The sequence below is a fragment of the Haliotis cracherodii genome, unplaced genomic scaffold (genome assembly GCF_022045235.1).
Source record: "Haliotis cracherodii isolate W230 unplaced genomic scaffold, xgHalCrac1.p SCAF_1, whole genome shotgun sequence".
Taxonomy (NCBI): domain Eukaryota; kingdom Metazoa; phylum Mollusca; class Gastropoda; order Lepetellida; family Haliotidae; genus Haliotis; species Haliotis cracherodii.
The window spans coordinates 33,257,454-33,280,868 of NW_027266264.1; the positions used below are offsets into that span (position 1 = coordinate 33,257,454).

The window sequence follows — 23,415 nt, forward strand, 5'->3', positions numbered from 1 at the left end:
GGATGTGAGATATCAAACATTCAACGAAGACGCGCCGACCGCAACAAGTGCGTGGCGCCCAAGCTCATCACAGCGATACGTCTTTTCCTACGGCATTGTATACTGTAACAGTTAATGCCTCTATAGTCGCACGCGTTGGAATAGAGCTTATAGGGTCACCCTAGACAGAACCCAGCTAGTAAACGATTAAACTCCTAAACGTGCTATTTTTTAAAAACAAAGTTGTTATTCTCTAATATTGTTTGCTATAATATGAATACAACTTATTAAATTATATTATATTTTTATTTTTCCCCCGATAAAAATCATATCTCGCATTGTCACGTTTTTACACGGATGTTAGACACTTCAAAATGGCGATGTTTTGGGTGTGTGTTACGTGGGCACTTCTGTTGACAACTGTCAACTGCAGAAACTACAAGGAAGGCGAAGGGGTATATACTTTCATGCAACCTTTCCATATTCTTTGTTTTGAAAACGATGCATTGGTATTTCGTGGCAATGTCGCTGTGTTAGGTCGTGACATGACCAGTGATGTGGTCGAATTCCGAGTCCCTGTTCTGACCGGGACTGCGGGCTGATGGAAAATGCAACGATACTTCTGACATAAACTATATGTAATGTACGTTTGTTTGGATGCTAAAATATGAATCTTCATATTACCAGGTCTTTTATGAAACGGATTGTGTATGTCGTTAGCTAATGTAAATTTGATTCACTAAATGTCTGCTTTCTTTTGCTTGTCATGAACATGATGAAGGCTGGATAAGCAGGAAAACTGCCGTTTGCTGAAGCATTCTTATTCCCAATAAGCCTAATGGCTGAATGAAGTTTTTACTATACGAGCTAGAATTTTCTTGTAGCGTTATGTTTAATAGACTTTGGCACCAGAGAAAGACTTGGCTGGGCGAGTTGGCAGTTCGTGTATATTTCATGAAGTTCTTCTGAATGTTCAACGCAAGGTTGTTTGTTTGCTAACTCAAATTTTATGATGAATGGAAGATATATCAATTGATCAAAATGGATGCAAACATGGTTTCTCCAAACTTATACTGCCATTTTGGATACTGGTTTTGGTGATGTCATGGGGCCGATGTCATTACTGTAAAAATGTATGCAACTTTAATTTGTTTATTTCAAATAAGTACCTTTAATTAGCATGTGCTGTTATTATTTGAAATATTTTGTTTCCTCCAAATATCCCAGAGTATTCCAAAGTATTTAGTTGAGCCTTGTGTTCAAGAAATTGGTAAAACTAAAATATCTTCAGACGCCATCTAAACTTTTTTTTTGCTAACATGCTTAAGTAGGTTAAGAATTTTGTCACTGTCGTATGTCTTGAAACAGGCATGTGTCTATTCTTGAATCCATATTAGTGTTGGAAGCTGGCAGGATCCAGTGTTTGCAACTACTTTCCCAATCTGCACTTGGAAAGTAGATAAGACACAAGTCTGGTCAAATCAACTTCTTGTCACTCTTATATAGGTACAGCCAGCCTTCTAGAAACTGTTGGAGGCACGAGTGGCCCAGTCGTCTAAGGCACTGCAGTTTTCTGTGCAGAGTTGCGTCCCTTGGGCACACCAGAAACCTATGATTGTGGGTTCGAATCCCGGTTCACCCCGATTATGTTTCTAGGTTTGTCGGCACCATACCTGTTCTCTAGGGTTTCATCGAAGTGGTAAACGTCTGAGACCTGCATCACTTCAGGCATTCCTCCCACATTAAGCTGACACGCCGTGATATAACTGGAATACTGTTAAAAGCGGCGTTAAACCCAATTCACTCACTCACTCTAGAACTGTCCAATCTTAAATTTTCTTGAAAGATCAAGCCAGCCATGTTCATGTTTACAAGGATGGTGTCTCCAAGTTCCACTTGCTGTCACTGACAGCACACAACATTTTACAGGCACTTCATCACTTGCTGCCACTGACAGTCACTTATAGCCTGAAAAGGGAATGTAAAGTGACTGTGTTGTGACGAAAGTTTGCCTTTGGGTTTGATTTCCCAAATAATTTATCAGTCTATTTATATACGCAGGGATGTTAGGGTATACATGCTGGAAGTGATGCAGATGTATGTTTACGTTTTGCATACTTTGGATTCATCGTGTTCATGATCCAGTAACAAGCACCGTTCAAAATATTCTAAGCCTGACTAACTTTCAACTATGGGCCATAACAAAGTGAACTAGTCAATGTAGTATATTGTTTGAGTAGTTCATTGAAAGGGTATTCAGTCTGGTGACAGTGACAGCCAGTTGAACGTGATAGGGGTCCAAATGGACACAGAAATGGAAAAGAACGAGTAACCAGCAGTATTCAAGTTTTTTACTTTAGAAAAAAGTACTCCCCAAGAAATTCATGACCACATGTCACAAGTGTTTGGGGATAGTGCCCTAGCTATTCCACTGTTAAATGTTGAGCAGCTATTTTTAAGCCTGGGAGAACAAGCTTTGATGATGACCCTAGGGCTGGATGTCCCTCAACTTCCATCAATGAAGATTCCATCAAGAAGATAGAAAAACTTACACTGTCAGATAGACGTATTACCATTGCTGATCTTGAGGAAGACACAGGTCTACGCCATGGATCCATTGAAGCTATTACTCATGAACATTTACAGATGAATAAGATATGTGCTCGTTTGGTGCCAAAGTTTCTAAATTCTAATCTTAAGGAAAAAGAACTGACATTGCCAGAGAAAATTCAAAAAGATATTAGTAACGGGTGGGGAAACATTGGTGTACAACTATAATCCCAAGTCAAAACATCAATCTATGGAATGGCACCATTCCACTTCTCCGGCACCAAAGAACTTGAAGTCTTCAAGATCAGTGAAGAAAGTTATGGCGACTGTATTCTGGGATGCAAAGGGTGTGATCCTTGTTGATTGCTTAGAAAATCAAAAGATGATTACCACTACCAGTGCCAACTATGCTGATTTACCTCATCGCCTGCAAGATTCTATGAAAGAAAAGACAGCAAGGGATGCTGACTGTTGGAGTTCTACTACTTCATAACAGTGCCTCTTCTCACACCTCTCAACTTGCAGAGGCTGCTGTGGGACAATGTGGGTCCGAAGAGCTTCCTTACCCTCCATACTCGCCAGACCTGTCACCAAGTGATTTCCTCCTGTTTCATAAACTGAAAGAACACCTTCGTGGAAAGAGCTATCACGACAACGATGACCTCAAAACTGCCATGAATGGGGTTTTCAGGGTGTCATCAGAAAACTCCTTCCTGACTGAAATTGAAAAGCTTCACTACCGATATGAGAAGTGTTTTGAAAAGCAAAAAAGATTAATGTTGAAAAATAAAATTAAAAACACTTTCACAATTGTTGGTTTGTTTTGTTAGCCTTAGAACATTTTGTTTTGACCTGCCCTCATATAAGGACACATGGACATGCATTATTTTGTTGATAATTGATTAACGCTCATTGTTAATAATTAATAGGATATATAAGTCGCTCTCATTTCATATCAAGTTTATGTGAAAGCTTTGAGCAGATAAAAATCAGGATAAACATGATCGTTTAATCCTGTATATCCTATTACTGATATTGTGGGTTCTGTAGTAAGTCAATAGTGTTGTTGAATTACAAGTTTTGTGATGTTCAGTTTTAACGATGACCATCCGTTTTTACAAACACCTTGTTTCTAATTTGTGGTTATTTTACAGGTGCAGCTTTATGTGAACAAAGTTGGTCCTTACTTCAACCCCCATGAAACATATCACTACTACCAACTACCTGTGTGTCGACCCGTTAAGGTAAACACGAAAACAAAAGGCATGGTAGGGGTGGGACAGCTTTTTACAGCCAGGGTAGAAAGAAGTTTTATTTTGGTGACAGGACTTTGTATATTGTCTTCTTCTTGAGAGAATGTTTCTTTCTACCACACTCAGCAGCATTACAGTTGTTTCATGTCATCCAGTCAACAATAGTTGATACAGATACCGGCAATCAGTTCTGGACCAGACAGTCCAGTGATTGGCTGAGATGCTTGCATGTGTAAGCAAACCGTATGACCCGAGGACAGGTTGATATCAGTAGTACTGCTGTATTGGTAGTCAAGTGGTTTAAGGTGCTGCAATTTGCAGTGCAGAGTTGCATCCCTTAGTTGTGCCAGGATCCACTGATCATGGGTTTAAAAATTCTCTCTGATTATGATTCTTGGGTTTGCCTACACTAAGTTATTTGTTTACAGAAATGAAATTTTACACACAGATGTTACTGGTCAAGGTCTCAAATGAGTCCAAAAATTGGTGTTGTACATTCATTTTTTACAGAGTTATGGCAACTTGGGGACAAGTTTTCTCAGAAACTACTGAAGTTATATGAATGAAAGTTTGCATGCTTGTCTAAGAGATTCTTGTCAAGATGTGTTAGAAAATTGGTCCCTGTCAATTATTTGTTTACAGAGTTACAGCCCTTGATCATTGTTATTAATTTTACTTAATGTATAGTGAGTGTGTGCATTGGTAACAAATTTTCTCAGAAACTACTGAAGTTTGTTTATCTAAGAGATACTTATCAAGACAGAGTTATTTTTTCCAGAGAAACGGCCTTTTGTGTGTATTAATTTCACTTTTAGCAATTTTGTTTCTAATGACATAAAGCGGCCCAAGTGCCTATCTCTTCTTAAGGCTTTATAGAACTCTTTTTATAGTTTTTATTCACTACTTTATGAACAAATTCTAATGTGCCCTATGGCAGGAGATAGTGATGACATTATTTTCTTGTTTTCAGATTGAACATAAGAGCCTTACCTTGGGTGAAGTTTTGGATGGCGACCGAATGGCAGTATCATTGTATGGGTTGAATTTTAAACGTGAGTAGTGAGGCGTAACATAGAAAACCTTTTAGAATCCTGTTCTAGTTTAGCAGTCAGTATTTGTTAGGACTATGTTTTTGTGTAATTTGGGGCGGTCAGGTAGCCTAGTGGTTAAAGCCTAAGTGGCATAAAACAATAGTCACTCACTTTTGTGTAATTCGAGGCAGGACATTTAATCAAAACTAAATTAAAGAAAACATACAGTTTCATATGTATTCATGTACACAAGTGTCTTAAGTTAAATATTTACATTAATTATGCCTTACACAGTTAATAGGCATTATCATTATCATTATCATTATCATTCAAATTATTAAAGGGGAACACCAAAATGATTTAGAAACCCACATATTGCATTATACATTGACATTGTTAGATTATATTCCACTGAGGCAGTGTTGAAATGTGTTTAATTTACAACAGCAAATAAGCCCTGATTACTTATCATAAATGGAGAAAATGATGAATTTCCATACAGAGTTATCTGTCCCAAAGAAAAGTTATTCAGTTCGTGGTGAGGCTCGATTTTAGACTCTCTTTGTTGTTTTTATATGCCTGCTAATTATACATGAACCAAGATCATTGTGTGATTGTAATTATGGAATGTTTGTTGCCATGGTTACAGGTGATGCAGATAAGAAGGAGTTGTGTAAAGTCATGTACTCGGAAACTGACCTCAACTTGCTGAGGAATGCCATAGAGGATCTCTACTACTTTGAATTTGTTATAGGTTTGTAGTTCTATTGCAGTAGAATACTAGTATAAGTTGTGGCTCATATGTGATGTCTTATCCCATTGCCTACATCATGTCAAGTTATTGTGTATTGATGAATTGTGATAGAACATTTTCCTAACCCTGACATTCAAGGCATATGATTCTTACATATGACTGTGCTGTGACGTTATTTTTTTAAAATCACATTTTTATCATTTGCAAGAAATCACGTTCTGGGGATGAGGTGTGTCAATAAAAGACATTTAAACTATTATTGTATTCTTATGATAATTACCTTGATTGTTTGCATTTATGTAAACCTATAAAAAAAAGTAGTGTTACGTTAACACTGGGAAACATATCGTCCTGGTATGATTCATCTCTGAGTTGGCCATGTTTCTCTGTTTCTAGATGACATTCCTATCCGAGGGTTTATTGGGCATCTGGAGGAAGGTGGTTTTCTGCCCCACAACCACAAGATCTACCTGTGGGCACATCTCCACTTCAATGTGGAGTACAATGGAGACAATGTAAGACTCACCACCTCTTACCCATGCTTACAACTACCTTGGAGACCGCCTTTAAGGTCTAGTGGTAGAGTGGCCGCCCAGAGAGCGGAAGTTCCGGAGTTCGATCCCCAGCCGCATTATAACAAAAGACGTTAAAAAATGGTACTTGTTGTTGCCCTGTCTGGCGCTCGTCATTAAGGGGCTAAAACAAGAACTGGTGGGCTCGGAGTCAGTATACTGTGTCTGAGTGGGGTATTCATGTTAAACTGCTGCATGGTATCTCAGTGAGCTAGCACTATCAATTGGCATCAGTCCGGTCTAGTGCAAGCAGCCACACACACACACACACACTTGCATGCACGTCGCTGTATAAGTGCAATAATCTTGGACGCGATTTTAAACCCCATTTCATCTCACCTCACTACAACTACCTTGTTCAAAATATGATCATGATGATTAGAGTGGTTTATTCCTCCGTTGTAGTTGCGTCCCTTGGGCATGCCAGAAACCAATGATCGTGGGTTCGAATCCCGATTTTCTTTGATTATGTTTCTAGGTTTGTCAGCACCATACCCCTGTAGGTTTCACCAAAGTGGATGACGCCTGAGACCTGCTTCACTTCGGGCTTTCCTCACACATTAGGCTGAGACTCTGTGATATAAATGGAATACTGTTCAAGGCAGTGTTAAATCTAACTCACTCATTCACTCCAAGTGAGATAACTTTGATTTATCTTGACATGCCCAGAAATCCTAAGTAGTAGTTGTTTCTGTACCATAATATAACTGAACTATTGTTCCACTGCAAACTATTGCTGGTTGTAGGAGGAAAGAATATTGGATTGAGTGATAAAAATAAGTGACTTGGCTGAATGTATGTCAATTGTGCTCTGAATGTAGGGATTGTTATCATTCACTGGTTTGCCTGGTCCAGACTTGATTCCTTGCAGCCTGCTGTGATTGTGCTGGATTACTGTTTACTACATTGTTGTGTAACATTCAATCACTGACTCTGTGATGCCATCTTACTATCATGCTGCAGGTCATCTATGCCAATGTGTCCACCAAGGAACAGCCGCCCGTGTCTCTCGATTCCGTCACCACGCCATTTGAAGTAGCCTTCACCTACAGTGTCAAGTGGCATGCAACAAAGTAAGTTGGCTACGCTGTGTGAACCTGTAATAGTTTTACCCCCTCACTGCAATAGCCAATGCACATACAGTTTCCGTCGTGTGGTGTACAAAATAATTGGTGTATTGGCTGATACAGCAAAGGAAGTTGTGATATAAATAAGTTATACTCCACTTCGGGAAAGTAAATGTTTATATACTGTTTCATTTAATGACATGTTAACTTAAAAGAATTCCTTATAACAGAAAATTTCCACAATGTTTCATCTACCAGTTCATAATGGTGGTGACATGACAATTAAAAGGTTCTGAGTTCATAATACCAGATGAGAAAATTGACATATTTTCTTGACTTTGATCTTAATTGTGAAAAAATATTTATGGACATTACGAAAAATGTGTTTGGGCCAATATATCTATGGTCACAACAAGAAAAACCATGTCAACGAAACTAGAAGTATGTGCAGTCATACAAGGGATGGTAATACCGCTGTTGACATCCAGTGTCATGCTTGCAATTCATTAACAGGCTTTGCATCTTTGTAGGAGTTTGTCCACCATAGTTTGAGTATGTTACACAATTGTTAAAGTCCCATAATTAGTTGCAGATTTACACGTGAAAGTACTTATTGTCATTATATTGTGTGTACCTTGAAATGAGTTAATGGTGAAATTGTTCATTGAGTGTGGGCGGAACAGATTTCATTGTCTGTACAATGAACGCAGGTTGTTTACCCGTATATATAAGATAAATATGCGATAAATCGCAAAGAACAATGAAGAATAAAGTGTTTTTTTCACAATAAAACATTGTTCTATCATGATGTCATTATTGGAGATAATACTTGATGACATCATATATTGGACGACATTATTTTTGGGAGGGAAGTGTCCAGTAGGTTGTTCCCCATAGATGTAGCTTGGGTACTCAGATAAATGCAGTGGCCGAACGATCACATCCAAAAGTGGGAGAGATATCACAATCAGTATTAGGAGAAAAGGTACAGATAATCGATGTGAGGATTGTGAGAATATGCGGAAAATACCAAACTTAACCCACCTGTTCATAAAATGGACTTGTCTGACATTGCCGAGGTTGGATTCTCTAAAGGGAATCACCAGTATTTAAATACAGGTAACTTTTTTTAAAGCTAGTACATTTTATAGACATTCTTAGAGAGGCTGTACATATTGTTGATATCTCATATAACAAATAAACGACAAGTGGTTTATTCTCCATGCAGTGTTTAATTGTACAATAAACAACTTCCACTTGTCATTTATTTCTTGTGACAATATGAGCCTTGCTAACTAATGTAACGTACAGCCTGCTTTGTCCATAGTGTGCCATCAGTGCGTGAGTGTAGTGATGTAACGGTAGGACGATACAGTTTTGTATCGCAATATGAGGCCCCTGTTACAGTACATGGATTAACAACTGTGTCGTGGTGCATATTGGTGTAAAACACATGAATAATAACAGACACTGGTCAACAACCAGCTGATGCAGTGTCTAGTATTTCCTGGTTGATAGATGCTCTCTAGCCTATATGTTTCTGTCCTACAATATCCCATCTTCGATCTTTAAAATTTAAAAACAAATGATCAGGGTTGTGATTGACCTGCAAAAAGTAAGAATAAGAAACTTGTGAAATAAAAGTACTGTATCAGGATACGAATCGTATCGCAGCCATAGTATCGGGATATGTATCATGTCACGAACCCAATGTATCGTTTCGCCTCTTGTAACATGTGAAACTTTTGTACCACAGGCGTGTGATAGGTTTGTAGTTATTTTAGTAATGATAGACTCACTCATGTAATGATAGTCCCTTTATAAGTTTACTGTAAGGACATATTTTCATTCCAAATGTCATGAATATGCTCTCATCCTGTATTTTATTAGTTGTGTAATTAGTTGTCGTATACAGTGTCATATTAGGTTAGGTAACTTGATCATGTTGATTGAAGTCAGCTTTTCCCTAACACTGGGCTGATATTGCTGTGTGACGTCTCTGGCATCATGTTTCTTGTTTGTGACGTCATCCTATACTATGTTCTATGACATTGCTAATGAACATAGTTTCTTTAAAAATTAATGTCTTTGCATATCACAATTAATTATATTAAAACACCAGACAAGGTCAAATAATTTCTATACCAGAATTTTCATGTGAAATATGTGAGGTGGGTGTTGGAAACTCTGATGGTATACAGTATCATATTAGGTCAGAAAGAACCATCTTGGATTTTTACTGATGGTATACAGGCTCATGTGGGCTTAGTAGTTCTGCTCTCTGATTGGTCAATCTCATTGTGAGACATAATAAATACATGTATGATGTGTTTTTGTAACCAGGGCACAATGTATAACGATGCACTGATACCCCAAACTTTCACACAACATCCATTCATCAAAGGCTTCTTTTTTATATTGATGTTAACTTGTTACTACAAATATGGACAAGAGACATATGATCATGAAGAGACTCACACCTGTTGCAATATGTCAATACTTCCTACCTAACTGCTATGAGTATGATACGGCAACAGTGGCAGATGCCAGCTCTGTACACATCATTGTGTATTGATTTTATGGCTGAATACAGTAGGGGATACCCCACCTCAAGGGAAACAGCTGATTTTAACTTGTAAATCTAAAAGGGCTGACTGAAAAGATCGATAATCAAAATTATTGTGGCGAAAAGAAATATAAAAGATTTTCGATTTAAGGATCATCTAAAATATCTTGCGGAAACTTTTGTAATGAAATAAAGTTTTGATTTACTGAAGCAGACTTGTTTTTGTCCATTGCCAAAGACGGAAAGCAACTGATTTTGTTTTGTATCATAAATGTCCACAAAGTAATCCACGCATAAGTGTATCACTACTCACCAGTGACATGAAATATGTTGTTTTGTCACAGAGCTTTTTGCATATTTGCTCAAAGTTACTTCTCTGATATTTATTGATAAATGATCGATATTGGGTTAATGATTATCTATCTCTAAGAATTATGTCTATAAATTTGCCAGCTCTAAAATCTGACTCTCTAAGCCTCATGGTAATGCTATCTAGATTTTCACAATTTTTTGTTAATTTGAAACATATGGCATCTAGCCAAACCAACCAATATCAAAAGGGAAGAGCTGCTGAACTTGCATAAGTGTAAACCTCTGTCTGAAATTCAGTTGCACAGATAATAATGCTGTGATAAGTAAAGCAGTGTTCAGTTTGTTTGTTTGTTGTTTAATGCCGCTCTCAGCTATATTCCAACTATATGACGGCGGTCTGAAAATACTCATGTCTGGACCAGACAGTCAAGTGATTGACATCATGACCAACGATCCACGCAGTTGGGATACGATGACATGCATCAACCAAGTCAGTGAACCAGACCAAGTCCCCTTGATCCCGTTAGTCGCCTCTTACGACAAGCATAGTCAAGGGAGATACAGTCAAGTACCGTTAATCCGACATCGATAGTTGCATATGATTATGTCAGATTAACGAGTATGTCGGATAAAAGAAATAAAGTAGTATCAACATTCGTGATCAAAAATCGGACAACTACACGATAGATATTGATTTTTAAAAGTAATAAAAAAATAAAAAAATAATATTCAATATTTTTATGTTACATTGTTGGCAGAATATGTTTTTTAATCATGCAATCTCTAAATTTAACACAAAACAAATGTTATGGACTGTATGACTGGTACCGCAAAGCTTAATAAAGCTGCTTTCTAAGTGGCTAACGTTGACTTCCTGTATGTCATTTCATTGTTTGGTCATAGTTCGCGAAAGGTTGTTCTGACGTGACCTGTAATGGGATGTCCTTGCTGATAGGGAGAACTTGTATCTGATTTTAATGAGACTGGGGTAATCTAAGCATGTGATTAATCATGTTTTTTATTTAAAGCATTAATTGTTTATCATTAAGCAAGTTTATCTCTGCAGCCGTTGTAATATGCAACTACCAGCCGACTCGTCTTGTATCAAAACACGAGTTTTGTACTCGCGGGCAGATGACCACAGAGTACGCTGATCACTGTGTCAGATTAACGAGACTGATTAATGAGTGATTTCTGCAATTGGTTGCAAATTAGGTGTGTCGGAGTGCGAGACTGTCGGATTAATGGGTCTAAATAGCACTAATTTAATCGGTTCCCATCATTAGCCGATTGTCGGATTAACTATACTTGACTGTATATGTATTTGAATCTAGGGACCCCCTGAATCTCCAACTTTTAACATTAGGGTTATGACAAGGACTACTTGATTCTTTTAAGAATGGACAGAGTGGGACTTATACACTTTACAGCTGAGTGGGTTCAATTTATGTACATAGATTATATTTGCTTTCAGTTTGAAATATGAAGAGAGAGGGAAAAGACTTCGTGACAACAGCTTCTTCCCCAAGACATTGGAGGTGAGTGAAAAACGCTTAATGCTGTGAGGTGGAAGTTCTATCTGCGTTGTTGTTAACTCAGTTAATTCAGATTGGTCAGAGGATGGTACATCATTATGACCTGCCTTTGATTCAAACATTTCTCTTTCTGTACTGCATATTTTGAGTGAGTGAGGTTTTGCACCACAATTAGCAATATTCCTGCAATATGACAGCAGGGGACACCAGAGATAGGCTTCACACGCCAATGCCTGGGAAATGTCTGAAACCAAACCTGCCCGATTACACACCAAAACCAAAAACTTGAAATAATACTGTAATACTGTTTTTTCTGGTTTTATGGACATCAATGTTTTGTCTTTTGTTGGGGGCGGTCGGACTGCCCAGCAGTTAAAGCGTTCACTCGTCCGGGTTTGATTCCAGACATGGGTACAATGTGTGAAGCCCATTTCTGGTGTCCTCCACCGTGGTATTGCTGGAATGTTGCTAAAAGCGGCGTAAAAAAATACTCACTCACTCTTTTGTTAGCTGAAGCTTATCTCCTCTTATGCCAGTTATATATATTTCTTGTGCATCCCTAACCACACAAGGTGGAGATAGATGCTGTCGATGTGACTTTTGCATGGATGTTTATGTTGTTGTGTTTATTTTTCAGATCCACTGGCTATCTGTCATAAATTCTATAGTGCTGGTGTTTCTACTGATTGGCTTTGTGGTCATCATATTGGTAAGTCGGATCATTTAGTTATCAACTAGGGTTGAAGTGGGCCTCATGTCTTAAAATATATAGTGACTTACCTCTTTTGAAAATTTAAAACTATGCATCATCTATGTTCTACACCACAGCACTCAGAGGTAACCTGAAATGTTTAGTACCATGACACCCCATGACACTCAGGCTAGCATGGTATATCCTATCCCTGTGCAGTATGTTTATTACATCCATCTACATCATTGACGATTGTGACTTGTTGTGTTGTAGACACGTGTTCTGAAGAGTGACTTTGCTCGCTACAACCTGGATGAGGATGACAGCGAGGATTTGGACCAGGACGACAATGGCTGGAAGATTATACAGACTGACGTGTTCCGCTTCCCAGCTGCCAAGAATCTCTTCTGTGCCATCCTAGGTCAGTCTGATAGAACATGTGCTGTATATGGGGGCATATGAGCTACTGTGGTGAAAGGCGCTGTAATTTGCTGTGCAGAGTTGCATCCCTTTGTTGGGCCAGGATACAAGAGTCATGGGTTCGAATCCCTGAAAATATGTGACGAAGATCCTTGACTTGCCAGGATGAAACTCATGGTCATGAGTTTGACCAAGTTAAGATGTCTACTACCTGCATCAATTTGGGCTTTTCTCCAACACTCTTAAAATACTGTTCACAGCAATGCTTGTCCCAACTCACTCATACACTGTGTGCAACTCTAGGTAGATCCAAGTCAGACAGGACACTCAACATGCTCAGGTTTTTCACTATTTGAAAAAGAACATGAGGATGGTAAGGATTGTAAGGACGGTACTATATCTCTCTCTTCCTCTCAGTTAGGGCCTGTCTGCTGTACCCGTGACGATCCGGACGCTTAGGGCTTCAGCAACCCGTGCTTGTTGTAAGAGGCGACTAACAGGACTAACAGCTCGCTGACTATGTTGATGCATGACATTGTAACCCAATTGCATTGGATTGTCTGGTCCAGACTTGATTATTTACTTATCGCCATCATATAGCTGGAATATTGCTGGTTGCGGCATTAAACAACAAACAAACAAACAGGACAAACTCAAATGTTTCAGTATTTGAAAACGACTAAGAGGATGGTATTGTAAGGATGGTACCATCTCTCTCTCTCTCTCTCTGTCAGTGAGGGTCTGTCAGATCTTACAGTCTAATCTTACCATAGTCTAGTCCTGCTCACAGGAAGATATTCAGCCTTATGTCTGCTTCAAATTTCTGTTAAGTTCCCAAATTAGAATCCCACTTTTGAACAAAATAATTATTTTTTCCCAAATTGCCTGCCAATGAACTTGGTTTGGAATCCAAGATGCATCCTTGACCACAAGGAACAGAATCAGGTTATACCTTTAGGAAGACACTGAATGGTATGTTGATGGTACCATTATACCAAGGCTTGACTTAGTTGATGCATGTCATTGTATCCCAATTGTGTGGATCGATGCTCATGATGTCAATCACTGGATTGTCTGGTCCAGTCTTCATTATTTACACACCACCATTATATAGCTGGAATATTGCTGAGTGCGGTGTTAAACAACAAACAAACAAACATAAAACCAGGGCTTAACAGCAGCTGTGTGTTTACAGGCGTGGGAAGTCAGTTCCTGTGTCTGGCAGCTGGTATCCTCATGATGGCACTGATGGGAATGTTCAACGTACATCGCCATGGCGCCATCAACTCTGCAGCCATCGTCCTCTACGCCTTCACTTCATGTAAGTACAGTTATGCCTGTAAACCTTAGGGGATTCCAGGGAGGAGAATGTAACCAGTACCCTTTGATGGTCATAAGATTCGAATAAGTAAGTAGAATGAGGAATCAGCGGTTACCATGGTTACAGTGTCGTTATTACCCAAGCTCATGCAAATCATCACTGAATTGCAAAAGGTTGATCATTTGCAGGCCAGTAGATGCAAGGATTGATTGTCAAAACATGTGTAGTGAATCACACCATGTGTTGGTTGTCTACAGAGCAGGGATAGAAATTAACCAAGAAAATCTACTAAAAGTGATAACATATAATGATGATATAGCAATACCCCTCAAGAAGCTTGAAATTCTACTAGCCCTTAGGATGCCTTCAACATTAACAAAACTGGTTTGGGCTAGCAGGCAATGATGTATGACACTGTTTGTGTTGGGCAGGCATCAGTGGCTACGTGTCCACCAACTTCTACAAGAGGATGGGCGGCGACAACTGGGTGTGGATCATCAACCTGACATCAGCCCTGTTTGCTGGTGAGTTCTAGTTCACTGGATTACTACTTGGTAAAAAAATGCAATATGTTGTGTTTCCAGTCTAGTGGGTATATTTATACCAATGGGTAGACATTTTTTTAGAAATAATTCAGCTTTACATGCTGTTTCAGTTGACTTCTACCTTGTATCTGTTGGTGTGCTGCACCAAGTGTGTAAACAACAATAAGCATGTCTAACTCAACAAGAAGCCAGACATAACACCTTCTGTGTGCGCTTTTCTCTGCAGTAGTGTACATGAATGTGAGATTCCTGCATTCTAGATCGGTAAATAAGTTTATACAAGTTGAAGTGTTTGGGGTGTTTTTCATGCAAATTTGTATTCAAGAAACTCAAAACTAAATGGGCAATGGTGATTTAGTTTGCATATTTTACACAAATATCAGCTTACCAGGAGCTCTGTTTTACTTACCAGGATGTATTCCCGGACAGAATCTGTCCCAACTACCCCAACTACCCCATGCTTGTGATGATATCCATGATTGTATTGTGTGACGTGATTACGTGTCATCATAACCCAATGGCATACTTCAGTGCACATGCTGCTCTCTGAGTGGCCCAGTCGTCTAAGGTGCTCTGCAGTGTTGCATCCGTCTAAGCATGCCCACAAGCCGTCTTTGTTGCTTTCCACTCCAGATGTGCCTCATGTTGCTAAGATTATCTGCACCATACTCATGTTCATGGATTTAAAGAGTTAAACGTCACATTGAGCTTTCCTTCTCATCAAACTGGACCCGTGAAGATCCGGGTTAGAATAGGTCTTCAGCAACCCATGCTTGCTGTAAACGGCGACTATGCTTGTCGTCAAAGGCAACTAACAGGATTGGGTGCTCAGGATCGTGACTTGGTTGATGCATGTCATCGTATCCCAATTGCGTGGATCTTGACTATTTACAGACTGCTGTCATATAGCTGGAATATTGCTGAGTGCGGCGTTAATCGGGCAACAAACAAATCTCATCAAACTGACATGCCATGATAACTGAAGTACTAATCAAAGCAGGGTTAAACCAAACTCACTCACTCACTCACTCATGCTACTCGTTTGCTTGGCCCAGACATTATTACAGTTATACCGAGGAAGTCTGTCCGTCCTTCTGAGGACATTTTTATGTTAGACCTATAACCCCAATCATTATTTGTGTAATAGCTTGGCTTAGTCCAACTTTCAACATGAGACTTACCCACCAACTCGCTCACTCAAATAAATCCATTAAAATCTAGCCGATCTAGCCATTTTAGCCAAGATTAAACTCTTGAATGTACTTTTCAGTCCCCTTCTTCCTTGTGTGGTCCTTCATCAACTCGGTGGCGTGGGCATACGGAACAACACAAGCCCTTCCCTGGACCACAGTCGTCATGCTCATGGCACTCTGGCTCTTCAGTGAGTACTTCAGCACCAGCCATCGCTGTCAGTGCAAATATAATTCCCCAACAAATTACAGGTAAACTGATTAATAGATAGATAACATCAATAGATTACTTTAACATGTTCTATTTTCCTCTTCAGTCGGTTATCCTCTGACAGTCATTGGTGGAATATTTGGGAAGAACTGGGCAAATGGGTTTGATGCACCAGTGAGGACGAAGAATATATCTCGAGAGATTCCATCCGTGCCGTGGTACAGGTCTGCCTTCGCCCACTGTGTTGTTGGAGGCTTCCTGCCCTTCAGGTACGTCTTTGTATTCAGGAGGGCTGGTGGCCCAGTCGTCTAAGGCGCCACGATTCGCTGTGCAGAGTTGCGTCCCTTGGGCACGCCAGAAACCTATGATTGTGGGTTCGAATCCCGGTTCACCCCGATTATGTTTCTAGGTTTGTCAGCACCATACCCGTGCTCGTGGGTTTCACGGAAGTGGTAAACGTCTGCGACCTGCATCACTTCGGGCTTTCCTCCCACAATAAGTTGACATGCCGCGATATAACTGGAACACTGGAACAGCGGCGTTAAACCCAACTCACTCACTCACTCACTCTCACTGAGGAGGGCTGACTATTGGGGTCATCTTTGTACCGTCAACAAATATTAAGTAGCTGAAACCTTACTGTAACTACTGATGGTATTTCTGTGTTTGAACTGTGATTTACTAAAGAAAATTGGACATGGAATTTAGAATTTGTCATAGCTACAACTGAGTTGGTTTTGAGGATTCAAACAGCCAGACATTTTGACATCCCATGGGACTCCCAGTGCAAATAATCTGTTATTGTTATGCGTCCAATATAACCCTGGGTTTTGGTATTGTGATAATGTGAGTAGGCTTTCCTTCCCATAATGTAGACTTCCTGTTACTATTTGACATTTTTGTAATTCTTGAGGTATTCCGAGAGGTTTTTTCATTTTAAAAATTACAAGGAGTCAGTACTAATGTCTTGCATTGAGTTGTGTTTGTGATTGTCTAATTGCAGTGCTATTTCTGTGGAGCTCTACTACATATTTGCTACTCTATGGGGTAGAGAGCAATACACCTTGTTCGGCATTCTGTTCATCGTGTACGGGATACTGCTGAGTGTTACTGCATGCATATCCGTGGCCTTGACCTACTTCCAACTCTCAGCAGAGGACTATCGATGGTGGTGGAGGTCAATCTTTAGTGCTGGGTAAGTTGTCTCCCTTGTTAAAAGTGAAGAGTTACGTCCCTTACTTCAGTTGCCATTTCTAAGAGAAATTATTTGCTGTGGTACTACGGTAATACTATTTAGGATTTCTTTGAGATGAATCACTGGAATTGGAGGATTTATATCATAATATGTTTTCTTTCTCAGTATGTTAAATTATGTTTATAAATTACTCATAACTTACCAACATCTCAAACTACATCAGGTTTGTCTTGCTTAGCCTTTAGTCTTTAGCCTTAGATTGTAGGGCTGGGATGGGTAATAGGGGTACTCGGGTCTGGTGGGTACTGAGTAGTACCCAGGTACCCACAGGACTACCCGGACCTTGGGTTAGTTACGTGATATATTCTTTCATGTCAAAATTTACTATATAACTACATGGTTACACAACTACTTTACGTCTCTAATGTTTGCTTTTCTTCATGACTATGAACACATTCCTTCTGACTTACATATGTTTGAACAAAGATAAAACTTCTGCCAACTTCAGTGTATGCATGGCCGCATTGTTTTATACATTATCTAAATACATTTTGTCAGGGCTACTGTCAAATTATTCCCAATCCTACATTTTGTACCGATCTCTTGACACCAGTAGCAATACCCCAGTAGGGTCGGGTAATAGGAATGTGGGTACCCGGGAAGTAAATTTTCACTTGTCCCAGCCCTATTAGATTGTTTTTGTTGATAGTGACGTTAACAGGTTATTTAACATAATACATTTTGCCTGAAACCATAACAGACAGCTAGTCTAGGCTGGTTGACTATGAGCAATTACCACTGAGGGAATATTTAAGTGGAAAGGAACTGACATGTTAATTTCACGCTGAGTGTTCAAACTTTAATGCACTTGAAGCAGCATTATTTGATAAGAAAGGAATTACAAGATATAGAAACATTTCACTTGTGTAGCCAAACAACAAGACTTATTATTACATCTTCCTCATAATCTTTATGGGTGGTCAGGTAGCCGAGTGGTTACAGCATTTGTTGTCACGCCGAAGACCCGGGTTCGATTATCGACATGGGTACAATGTGTGAAGCCCATTTCTGGTGTCACCCGCCATGAAATTGCTGGAATATTGCTAAAAGTGGCATAAAACCAAACTCACTCACTCATATGACTAAAACACTAAGTTTTAACACTGTCACTTTAGTGCCAGGTATTTTAATACTTCATAATAATACTAAAATGACAACACAATAGAACAAAGACCCACGCCCTCCAAGAATATCAAACGGTCAGTTCCTTATCTTAATAAAAGATACTCTTCAGTTTATTTTCGAAACATGTGGAGGACACACCTATTGCAAAAGAGGGGATAATACATTATAGGTTGTCAACCGATCTCAAGTTGTCACTCCCTCCTTCCCTCCCTCACTCACCCTGCCACCCACTCACTCACCCTGCCACCCACTCACTCACTGTACCGACATGTTCTGTTTCAGATCGACCGGTGTGTTCGTGTTTCTGTATGCCCTCTTCTACTACTTCAAGAGGTCCAATATGTCCGGCATGCTGCAGACTGTGGAGTTCTTTGGCTACACAATGCTGGCCTGCTTTGTATTTTTCCTCATGCTTGGAACGGTCTCCTTCTTTGCTTCGCTCAAATTTGTCCGTTACATATACGTGAATCTCAAGATGGATTAATGTTTGGTTGTCATTTTAACGTGAGGTGGGTGTTGAGGATGCAGATGTTGACTCCGAGGAGTGAAAGGGTCGGATTATGTGGGGATGTGAATTAATCTGTATAAGGGGTAGAATAGTGTGGGACTCTGAGCTCTCCAGCTTATTGTTATGTCTATTAAGTTTTCTGCCAGGATGTTATTCTTTGCATTTAACGAATATTTTATTAACTGCGGTATTGTGATATGAGAAGTGTGTTTATGTAAAAATGAGAGAGTTAACATCTGTAGGCATATATATTCTGTGAAATTATGGGGTGATAAGCTTAGTGAAAGTCATTATAATAAATAAATACTGGTAAGTGGAATCCAAACACAGCCATGAATGCAGTGAATGGATAGCTGATGATGTTTTTGTTCACTGTTTAGACCCAGATCTTTCTCGTTCTAAAGGTATTGAAGTATGTGTGGACCTAGCACTGACACTAGCAGTCTTGTGACCAATTTCCATCAATGTCAAGATTTTGTGATGATCATTCATGATGTATTGATATTTTTTGTTGTGACTGAAAGCTGAAAAAAACATTATGTATCCCTACTTATGAACATGTTATCACACAGAGCCCTTGTTCGGATATGGCAGAATAGGTCCTTATACCTGCATCAGTAGGTTCTCATGATGTAGTTAATGTTACTGACCACAGTCAAAAACCCCTTTCGCTTACTCACTTTCTGGTGGCCCAGTAGTTCAAGGTGCCACAATTCCCTGAACAGAGTTGCTTCCCTTAGTTGCCAGGATCCGCTTGTCATGGATTTGAAATCCAGATTAACCCAACTATGATCCTTGTTAAGTCAGCACCATACAAATTTCACCATGCTCATTGGTTTCAGCAGTGTTCTTAATGCCTGCCGCGACTTGGCTTATGCAATTTCCTCACACATTAAGCTGACGTGCCATGATAAAACCGAAAAACTGTTCCAAATGGTGTTAAGCCAATTCACTCACTCACATTCTCAGCAGTCCAGGAGACCAAATTCCACATCTGGCTGCTGAAACATCATTGAAATAGTGAAACCAAATGATGTGGCTACTCCCTATAGAGGAGTCCACCAGTCCCCCTGCAGCTGCTAGGTTAAAGGGGTTGTGTGCTTGTGGTTGCACTAAGCTTGGTGAAACCTTGATGGTTGTACTCGCTGGTGATTGTGTTCATAGACTGCTCATCATCCATCATCACCAATGTTTCATCATAAATGTGTTTGAATTTGTTGATTACCCCATGACGTATCAATCTCAGTTATGTGTATTAGTGACAGAATGAGTCAAATCCATATTTTTCATATTTTTATTATTCACAAGTTGTGAATACAATGTTAAGCCTTACAATAATGTAGTTATTTGTTTATTAGGTGTTTGATCCAAGATGATACAAATTTTATGAACAAATTAAGTTATGGCAACATATTTGTGAAAGACTTCAATTTGCTTTCAACACAATCTATTTTTCTTAACCAACAGGTTATGACAGATATGCATAGTGCTCAGAGATTAGACATTACATGAGTCTGAGTAGGCATACATTTGTGGCCAATGAAGCCATTATGCAGCAAATGTCTTGTTGAAAATAAGCAAAGGGAGGCAGAAAGAGGCTAGTAATCAACTGTTTGTGTTGTATCTTCCTGAGGCAAGGCCGTTAACTGACTGTAAAAGTCCAGTTTCCACCCTTGCTGAACTAGGCTGGAGTTTCTGGGCTGGATCGTAGTGCCATCAGTAGTTATTATGAGTTATGTCCCTTCTATGTCCTTCCTACTGACCAATCAGATTCCACCTCTCATGTAGCTTACATTTGCTTCAAACAAAATAGCAGCACCCAGTCAAGACGATAAGAACGATAATGAAATCTATATTGTAATTAAATTGGTTTTACTTCGCCAAGTGCATCAAATCATGTGATTAAAAACATGAAACGATTTGGAAAATATTAGTACGCGCCAAGTTGGCGGTACACATGATTTGCAAATCGTGCAAGGGACTGAAATCTGCATGGCAGTTAACGAACCAGATGTCGATTTAGTTACACGATTTTGATTGGACTATGCATAGACTCATTAGTACAGCCAAAATATAACTCCATAATTCCAGCCCAGTTCGGCAAGGGTGTAAACTGTACTTTTATAGTCAGTTAACTCGCTAGTCTCCGGAACATGTTTGTGTTGTGACCCTCAAGTTTATGTGAGATGAGGGTAGTCGAGGGTGTAGAATTGGAGGATGGTTAATACATTAATAAATATAAATGTGTATCTCTGTATTATATGCCACAGATAGTTCAAATGCATTCTTTTGGGGGAAACTAGCGATCTTTTATACACTGAGCTGTCAAACACTTCAGCTTCACTACAGATGAGATCTTGACCGAATCGAGCAGGAGAGAACAAACTTAGTTAAAACATCAGTGTACCTGTACATTTTGTGGTGTAAGTTTACTGGATGGTTAATACAAGTTGTTAATACGACAGGTGTGATTCTAAGATTTTTTGTGGAAATTACAAACGAAATTTACCATGAAGACTTTTTATCAGATTAATGGTAAACAGTGTTTTGTACTTCGAGATTGGATGTACTAAAATTTGTGGCACCGACTTACCTCTTACCCTAACGTTTGCTTGTTTAGTTTGTTTTGCTTTTGAATGCTTCTGTTTGTGAAGCTAAAAACCTGTGTACCTGTGAAAGTGAAGTGTGAGAATTGTTTTGTCACAACACTGCTGTTAATATTCCACATAGCATTGTACTATTGCTTTATCCAAGAGACATAGGCTATGTTGACATGTCTGAATACATATGTATCTGATTCACTAGTATGTCTGACAATCCATAGGATTCAACATGGACTTAGGTACCCTAGGTATTGAATTCAGTAAACTGTTAGAACTATTTATGATCACTTCGCATTTTTCTTTTGTCTACACTTTTATACATCTCCCCTCAGTTAATTTCCATAGGTCATAGTGGTGACCAACGGCATCGGGTGGTCAGCTTGCTGACTTGGTTGATGCATTTCATCGTATCCGAATGGCATGGATCGATGCTCATGCTGTCAAAAACTGGACTGTCTTGTCCAGACTCGATTATTTACAGACCACCGTCATATAGCTGAAATATTGCTGAGAGATGCATTAAAAAACATCCAATTTCCATATGTAATATAAGTTATCTTCTTTGGGTTTTTTACAAACTTTTTTAATCACCATATCAAGCAGGCGGTCACATGGTCTGATGGGATTGTTTGGTGAAGAAATATTTCAGGTTTGAGGAGTATAGTATAAATGTATGGTTCTTACTTATAAATTTTAGAGGGCAGTACAGTATTTATGTCCAAAGGGATTCATTACTATGTTTCACTAGCTGAAATCCAGGTTTGGGGTATGTCATAATGGCAACTTTAATTTCCGGTACTACTGGAGCCAGTGGCCTAAGATGCTACATTTTGTTATGCAGAGTTATGCCCCTTAGCTGCTACCATGTTTAGCTGACAAAATCTAACAAAACTATTGTTAGAACAGCATTAATCCTACTTCGCTCACCACTGAGACACACTGGTGATAGGCATGGGAGGGCTGCTTGACACCTTGTGGGCCAGAGGAGAATGTTACTTACATTGGTAGGTAGGTATTCATCCTTGGGCCTCTACTGCTGTAGTTTCCCTTCTTTTATGAGGTAGGGACTTAGGTTTTTGAGTAATATCACAAGAGTTGCATATTGCAAATATTCATCAGAATGCCTAAACAAACTACAACGATGGGAGATTTACATCAGTTCTTCCACTGCCTTCTTGGAATGGCTTGAGACTACTCAACGTTTGCTAGGGGTATTCTGAGGGAACAGGTGGGGATGTCGTGCCACTTGGAGATGTAATAGTATCCCTATCAAATGTTGAGTAGTACAATTTCCTCACTACTCACTTGAACATGCTGCTTCTGCCTTGGAGGTATTGGGGTACTATTGGTATTCAGTTACTACATGTTCTAAGACAAGAACGAAGAATACCAACCAATCTCTGCAACTGTAAATAGGCTTGGACTTTGGGTGTACATTTTCTTCCAATCATTAGGACTTTCTATTTAATTCCATCAGTTTATCATAATTTCCTCATACCCATTGCCATCACAAATGCCTGTATATCACTGAGGTTGTACATATTTACATTGGAGGGGCTACTCAAGTGTTCCTTTAAGAACCTTGTCTAGTATCACTAGAAAAAAAACAACTGTTTACATCATGGTAACTTATTATTGTATATATCAATAAAGTCTGTTCCAAATAGACCAATATGGTTGTGTTTGTTTTGGTCATCTTGGGCAAGACGTTTAACACTGCACTCTTCGAAATAATGTTTAACATTTGATCCCAGTAAGCTGGGAAAAACATCAGGTCATTACCAGGTGACTCGCTGGTCAAACCACTGACAGATCAGGATGGGACCCTGGTTTACCCTGTGTTTTACAGTGTTGGGAGGGGGCACTGAAATGAGGATCAGGCTGATTGCATCTTTTTTCTTGACAGCAGGGATCACTACTGATTTGT

The 23,415-nt window shown here is 39.3% G+C and overlaps 1 protein-coding gene across 1 annotated transcript; it reads left to right on the forward strand.

Annotated features, from left to right (window-relative positions):
• The first annotated feature begins 344 nt into the window (after positions 1 to 344).
• LOC139476132 (transmembrane 9 superfamily member 1-like) lies at positions 345 to 23,156 on the forward strand. Its single transcript, XM_071259384.1, has 15 exons — positions 345 to 434; positions 3,684 to 3,773; positions 4,753 to 4,834; positions 5,463 to 5,567; positions 5,964 to 6,082; positions 7,103 to 7,212; positions 11,559 to 11,622; positions 12,257 to 12,328; positions 12,584 to 12,731; positions 13,926 to 14,051; positions 14,483 to 14,575; positions 15,867 to 15,977; positions 16,104 to 16,266; positions 17,001 to 17,192; positions 18,660 to 23,156. The coding sequence occupies exons 1-15, from the start codon at positions 354 to 356 to the stop codon at positions 18,859 to 18,861; spliced, it is 1,758 nt and encodes a 585-aa protein (XP_071115485.1). The 5' UTR covers positions 345 to 353; the 3' UTR covers positions 18,862 to 23,156.
• Positions 23,157 to 23,415: the final 259 nt, after the last annotated feature.